Source organism: Cupressus sempervirens, chromosome 8, assembly GCF_028749045.1.
Source record: "Cupressus sempervirens isolate cs-2001-9-10 chromosome 8, ASM2874904v1, whole genome shotgun sequence".
Classification (NCBI taxonomy): domain Eukaryota; kingdom Viridiplantae; phylum Streptophyta; class Pinopsida; order Cupressales; family Cupressaceae; genus Cupressus; species Cupressus sempervirens.
In genome coordinates, this window is record NC_143125.1 from 27069466 (window position 1) to 27077492 (window position 8027).

At 36.8% G+C, this 8027-nt stretch overlaps 1 protein-coding gene across 1 annotated transcript; it reads right to left on the reverse strand.

Moving 5' to 3' along the window:
• Window positions 1-662: 662 nt before the first annotated feature.
• On the reverse strand, window positions 663-3729 carry LOC149541398 (uncharacterized). The gene is made up of 5 exons (XM_089796673.1): window positions 2297-3729; window positions 1872-2168; window positions 1636-1760; window positions 1265-1541; window positions 663-1157 (listed from the first exon to the last, which is right to left on the reverse strand). The coding sequence occupies exons 1-5, from the start codon at window positions 3434-3436 to the stop codon at window positions 771-773; spliced, it is 2226 nt and encodes a 741-aa protein (XP_089652799.1). The 5' UTR covers window positions 3437-3729; the 3' UTR covers window positions 663-770.
• Between the last annotated feature and the right edge of the window lie 4298 nt (window positions 3730-8027).

The following is an 8027-nucleotide window of genomic DNA, read 5'->3' on the forward strand; positions in this document are numbered from 1 at the left end:
TGAATAGAATTCCTATAAAGTTTCTCCAAATATTACTCCAAAGCAAGCTTGGTGTAACATCTTGATTTCCTAGGTCTAAATTAACATCTAATATACTAAAAGAATTTCGTTATTACTTTGTTTCATAGGGAGACAGTTATATCATTCAGGTTCATGTGAATAAGATTTACCGTTAAAATCAGTTATACAAAATTTCTTAACTTAAAATTTGAAATATCATCAATTGAAATCACTACAGAAGTTGAAAACCACATACCTTGGAAAACTGAGACCGAAATCAAACTAGTGATGCTTCTGCAACCATTCGAGTTAGTCCACAAATACGCTATATCAATTTCACATGATGACTAACATCTAAAAACCGCTATCTCAAAATCAAATGATAATTTCAACTAAATACCTTAGTTGCCGATTCGTGACACGAATCCGATTCGGGCACGTGAATCGGATCCGTGGATTCGGGATTTTTTTTTTTTCCCAATTATGATTCGTGGAGGATTCGTGCATATATATATATATATATATATACTAAAAAATAAGAGAAATATACATAATTCTAAAACTAAATCATTTCATAGTATGAATCTAGTATACTTGATCAATGACATTGATAATTAATTTATTTTCACGATTATAAAGAAAATCAACACATTCACATTGAATTATTGAAAGTGAAAGCTTGTAACATTCAAAATATAGATCATTAAACTTAAAGTTTATAACATGATTTACTCATAAAAGAGTCAAGAGTCAACACTAAAGTTTTTTATTTAATCATCAAATGGATTTTCAAGAAAATCCGCATCAAAGGGGTACTGGTGAGCTGCAAGTGATGCATCTGTATTAGTAGAGGAACCCAAACCACTAGTAGTAGAGGGGATTGTTAACTCATAATCCTCCTCCTCATCATCCACATCAATCAAAGTGGATCTAGCAAAATCTCGGATGGTCATATCTAAATCAGGAGTCTTGGGTGCTACATCCCAGAGCTTTTCGGGCCCCTTCTTGTACTTAGGATCCTTCCGTGACAACAAGCACAAATTGTTGTGAATGAACACAAGGTCTTCTGATTTTTTTGGAGCCAACCGGTTGCGTTTGATTGAGTGGATAAAGGAGTAAGTACTCCAATTCCGCTCAGCGGCAGAAGAGCTGGCAACCTAAAGAGAAATTAAAAATTATCAAGACAACAATCAAGATAAATAAATTAAATAATAAATTCAAGGAATTGAGAATGTTAACCTTAAGCTTAATTTTACAAACTTACTTGGGATAGGACCTTTATGGCAAGAGGTTGGAGGTACGTGAAGGCTTGCCCATGAAGGTACCACCATTTGATGGCACCCATCCTGCTTTGGTCTGCTATGGCAATAGGGTCGAAATCATCACCTGAGTTGAAAGCAGCAAATTCACTCCTCACAATTGCCCCAATCTCTGGATCTTGGAATATCTTAGCTAGTGCCCTCTTATACCCATCTGCAATCTCTGCATCTCTAAATGGTGGCACTCTACCTGGAAGGCGAAGTACATCTGCACTATAGTACCTGGGGATAACAAAAGACAATTGAACACTATCAAATATCAATAGCACAAACATTGGATAAAATAAGCACAAACATTTGATAAGAACTACAGTACCTCGGGGATAGAGCATATGCAAGGAGGTGCAAAGGTGTGGTCATCTTGTTCCATCGATGATGAACAATTTTTTCCACCTTCTTGTAAAGGGTGTCCTCAGGATCATTCTCCCTCTTCTGTATGACCTAAGATATGAAATATGAATAATAATTATAATTAGTGAATATGTCAATTTAAACTTTAGAATCTATATATCTCTCAAATAAAAAATTGTTGTAAAAGAGCGTAAAACTTACCATTTTAATTTTTTCCCGCATACTATCCATGGAATCATAAATATCCCCAAGGCATGGCTCATCACTATCTGCGAAGCGAAGCATTGCCATTATTGGATCGGTGATTTCCAACACATAACTCACAAGACCCCACCAATCCTCATCTAGTATCATTCTTCTCACATTTAAAGCCCTTGCTGTATTGGAATTCTTCCAAATGCCCCATTGGGGGCTAATGACCATATGCTTCAATGCTTCTTTTACCTTCACAAGTCGTCTCAAGACGATTGTGTGAGAGGCAAAGCGGGTTTCAGCAACCTAAGAACATGTTAAACTCAAGTTAGTAAAACATTTAAAAATTAAAACATGTTAATGTAAACAACAACAAAAATTAATAATTGTGGAATCCAATAATATTCAATTATATATTAAATATAAAAATTTACCTTCAATAACTCCAAGTCCGAGAAACTCCTAAAAATTGCTTGTGACATGTGGTGATTTGTCACAAACATTTGAATCTCTTCAGCTTCCTCATATATCCTTTTCACCCAATCTATTTCGGTGCCAATTGCTTTCATCACTAAATTGAGAGAGTGGACGGTGCATGGTGTCCAAAAGATATGATCATATCTAGACTCTACAATTATCCCTGCAGCCCTACAAACTTTTGCATTGTCCGTGACCATTTGAACAACATTATCAGGACCCACTGACTCTATGGCATCAATGAGAATGCGTGAAATAAATTCTGCATCTTTCACTTGCCCTTCACAATCAACTGCCTTCAAGAACATTGCCCCCTTAGGGCATACAGCAATAACATTGATCAATGGATGGTTTCTACAATCTTTCCAACCATCCGAAATAATAGACACACCCGATTGAACCCAAAAATCTCTTATTGGTTGAAGTTGAGCCTCTACATTTTTCCTTTCATCATGTAATATGGTAGTGCGCAACTTCTCATAACCAGGCGGTTTGTAACCATGGGGTGCATCATTTATTGCTTCCACCATCTCCCTAAAATAAGGTGATCTAGCAAAATTAAATGAAACACCATTTGCAATTAAACAAAGTCCAATTTTGTGATCAGCAATGTCTCTCTTTTCAATTTGGAATGCCCTATCTAGTGGGCCTCTCTTGCGGGTGAGTGGAGATGGGTCTTCATCTTCATCATTTGTAGTTGGCATAGGCAAAAAAGGATGTGTTCTTGTGTTTGTTTGATCAAATGATGGTGTTGGTATATTTGTTTTTTGGGAAGCACCACGTTTTGCTTTTGCGACTGCTCTATCAGCATCATCTTGCTCTTTTGCTAATGCTGCTATTTGTGCAGCTGGTAATCCCTTCTTATCACTACCTTGACACATGTGAATTCCTTCACCCGCAGGGCCCAAAAAATGTAGTTTCACTCGGGAATAGGAGCTTCTATGTTGTATGTTGCAAAAATTACATTTCCATATGTATGCCCCACCCCCAGGACATTGTGCAACTCTTGTTGTGTGTCTCCATAAAGGAGACCCCTTATCAATTTTGAAGCTTGGTGATGCAGCCCCACCCCCACCCACTGAGCCTTGACTACTCATTGTTCTATTCTTGCAATCTAGAAAAAGTGAAAGAAAATCATGCTTCACACTTGCACAAAAACTTGAAAATTTGGAAAACTAAAAATAAATCAATAATCTATGAAAGAATTCAAAAATATGGTTGAAATGCATACCTTAAACACTTCTTGCAAGGTATTTGAAGCTCCACAACCGATCTCCTTCGAATCCAAGCACTTCACTTCAAACTAGCAAGTATGAGAGAGCAAAATAGAGAGCAAATGAACTTGCATTGTGATTTAGAGGGTCGTTTTTAGGGTTTAGGCCCTTTAGGGCAAAAAAAAAATATTAAAAAATGATAATGGGCCCACGTTTTTGCATACTCCTCCTGTCATTGCCGCGGATTCACGCGGATCCGCGCGTGGATCCTCGAGGATCCGGGCAGGATTACGAATCCTGCCCGGATCCTCACGGATCCATACGTGGATCCGGATCCGAATCGGACCCGAGCCCGGATCCGGCCTTTTCCAGGCGAATCCGGTAACTAAGCTAAATACCACTATATTAAAATTAGGGCATCACTTACCACTGTATCAATTAGGGCATTGTTTACCTTCGGTTCATTTAGGACATATGATACCGCTATCTCACTTAGGACTTCCACTACCATGGATTTAACTAGGGCTTCTGATACCATGGATTCAATTAGGGCTTCCAATACCACGGATTCAACTAGGGCTTTCGATACCACGGATTCAATTAGGGCTTCCAATACCACTATATCATTTAGGGTTCTAACTGTCACACAATCAATTAGGGCTTCGGATTTCTTTTCCTTCCGATTACTTATCTATGTCAGTAACTCAAGATTAGAAAATATACTTATATTTGATATTCATATAAATGAAAAGTAATTTATGAATCTATCCCTTACATCTAGGTGTTAAAAAACAGTAACAATGAAACAACTCAATTAAATCTTACCTCCTCATAACTAAAAGTGATAATACCTGTTTCCGATAATTGAATATATGACTATCTCTGTCTGACACATGTGCGCCATCTTGAGGTAAGGTGTCAGGGGCTTAACCACCCAATCTCGGACCACAACATATCCCCACACGATCTCTAATGAGAAAGGCCCTCCCTACTCGGAACTGGCAGGGTCATCTTGCCATCCACTGGGCATTCTGGTGTATAACACATCATACGACTTGGCAACAGGAGTTCACAATAACGGGAATATCCATGAGCTATTAAATAATTCATATTAAATGATAAATATTGATATGTCGTAACTGATACTGATTCATATTATTGATGATTCATTTCTCACACCTCATCACCCATCTTCTTGGCTACACAGCCAGGTGAGTCCCAGGTATTCGGGATTCTCAAAGCAGATGGCTCTATCATTTATTCAAGAAGATTACATACAACCAATGTTCTTTAAAGATCTCAAAATTGACAACAATCTTGACAATATTCTTCATGAGTGGAACATGTATGAGCTAATGCAATAATTAATTTAATATTCATTGTTTTCCGATATCATTCTTTTATTCTTACAGGTTCATCTACACCTTCTCACCATAATCAAGCCATCAAGCCAGTGATTCCTTGGTGCCTTCAAATTAGCTTTACTGAAATGCTTTGCACCTTCTTCACCATATTTTGGCTTTTAACTTGGTGAATTCTTTGATGCTTTGGTTTATTAACTCATCTCTGTTTTAAACATTATTTCAAATTGCATAATATATGCTATCAAAGAAGATAGTCTTTTAAGAAAAATTCAGAGAAGTTGCTTATTCGGATATCAATCAGTTAACTGATTTGAATAGAAAATATGGTCAAGATAATCGACTAATCTTCAACAAGTTATAATGAATTTGAAATAATAACTATGGACAGCTTCTTTCGAATCTTACATCATAGCAAGAAATAAAGGCAAAATGAATTACGATTGGCTCTATGCACAGTTCGATGACACAAAAGAAACAAAATATTCGCCATGAGGTCTGCTTACAGGGATGATTGCATACTTATTATCAAACAAGGAAAGGAAGTGGCAACATTTTTATGGACTACAAAAAATGTCTTATGTGACTTGGCCCTGTGATTATGTGACTCGGGTTCTTGAGATAGTTCTCCAACCCATGGCAATAAACTCAGCCGTATGCTCTGTATTTACTTGTTGTTTCCTCTGCACTGGATTTTGTAAGCTAGTTGAAGGTTTCAAATGTGATATGGCTTGCAAGACTGAGAACAGTAATGGACGCCAAAGGCTAGGAAAAATGGTGCCGAGTTACATTTGAAGTTCTCATATTATAGACGTGAGCTAGTCCTTAGGACTACAATCAGTTACAAGTACATACTCGAATTCTTTATCAAATCAGCTAAAAATAAAGAAATAGAAAGGAGGAGAAATTGAAAAGAAAAAGAAGATGAAGTGTTTTATTATAATTATTAAAATCTAGTATGTACAAGCAACATCACCTAATTGATTATTAACTTATAATGGTGCTAAATGATTTTACATTTGAATGTACGTAATAAATAATTATTAAAAACAATATAACGAAAGATAAATTAAAATCCTTTAAGATACGATTTATATCTTAACTCAATTATTTTAATTAAATTATTTATTAAATAACTCATGCAAGTCCCGCATATGTATTTTTTTCCAAGTAGCTAGGTCCTCTACCTATCTGCCCAGTGATGGTAATGCCCTGCCTGATTCTTTTCTGACAATGCTTCCACCCTTCAACAAGCTCCCTGCAAGAAATTTCTTCGTAAAAAAATTATAAATTATTTAATCATAAATAATCATAATAGTTAACCTTTCATCTTAATTCCATGAATTCGTGATTAACGATCAACTAACATGTCATCTTCACTTGAAATCATAACGACCAACTATCTTACCATTTCACCAGATTATATCAAATTAACCTGCCAACCAACTTCATGCGAACCTCAACGGCTATATTTCAAGCTAGGTCAAAAATTGGAATGTAACATTTGAAGTGGCCACAAGCCTTCAATGGCTCACTTTTGTATATTTGGTATCTAACATATGTTCATGTTCCCTATTAGATGGAGAAGTTGGATGCAAAATCATAAACTTTTATCTTTGTGGGCTATTCTGATGCAACCAAGGGATACAGGTTCTATAATCCTAGCATAAAGCAATGGATTATTAGTTGATATGTGGTTTCTAAAGAAGAGGAAGTATGGCAATCGTAGAAAGGTGTTTAAGAAACCACACCACTCGTCATGAGTGCTGAAGGTGATTATGTTTCTCCTCTCCTCGCAAACTCAAGTGGAAGTTCAAGCTCCAATGATAGCTCAAGCATGAGTCCACTAACCTATCGAGAAGTTTTCACATCATCACTCCAAAGTACATCCCCCTATTTTGCTTTGCAATAAAATAGTTTTCTTAGCTTAGTTCTACTGTAGGAGTAATCTTTGAGGTTTCCAAGTCAATAAGCTAAGTTTGAAACAGCTCTAGATGCAAATCCTTGTCCAATGGAGAGCTTGAACCATAGGGGAAATAGAGTTGTCAAGTAAGGTTATGTCTCTTAGTGTAAGTCTTGATTTTCATGTGAATAGATTTCTTTGTGTTTGAGTGATCCACTTGGCCAAGTTATAATTTGCAAAATGGTAAGAATCATCAAGTTTTGTTATGATTTTTCCCTTATGGACTTTTGTCGTTCACCGAACACTTAGCTAAATCCAAGACAAGCACTGAGCATTGTTTGACTTTATTGAAAAAGGGTTGGAAAATTTAAGATGGAAATTTGAACAAGGGGATTGAATAGTTGAAGGTGAAACCAATCAACTAATGAAGCGAGCAAAAGTTGAATCAAGAGCAAGTTGACATAATCGGATCATGGAGGGTTCAAACCAATCAAAATAATGATGAACAAGACCTAAGATTTGGTAAGAGATTTAAACATTTGCAACCAGATCCAAATCAATCAAGGTAAGTCAACCAAGGGATGGGTGAAGGTAGGAATTCAATGAAAACATCACAAAATCCACTCAAGTTTGAGAATGAATTTCTAAGGTCCAACTTCCACCCTCTTTTGCAAACAATTTCTAAGCTTTATGTAATTTATGCCCATCTCTTTGTGGCATGTGAGTATGCTCAAGAAGTACAGCAATTTATCTTGTAGAAACTGAATTGGCAGTGTCTAATGCTAGCAAAGTTGAAAGAGTGGCTGGAACCTACTCCCGCTCAACAATGTCCTTCCACCTTTGTAGCTCTCTGGAGCATCACTCCTCCCACCACCCTCTAGGAATTGTGGAAAGAGCGGAATTGGTGAATATTTTGAAGTGTGAAGTAGGGACTCTTGACGTTTCTTGTTAGGTTGGAGAACGCAATCTCGAAACTGGTATTCAACGAAGCTTCACAAGTTAATCCTCGAAAAAAAAATTCAATCAGAGTGATATTTAGGTACAATGTAGGCTCCCTTTGGTGGAATTCAGGCTTGTTAATGGGCTTCTAAAAGTTAATCCTTCGATTCCAAATAGGGAAAATGTAAAGTGATGTCCCCTTGAGCCAGGATGGGTGAAGATCAACTTCAATGGAGCATCAAAAGGTAATCCGGGGCCATCAGGTATTGGA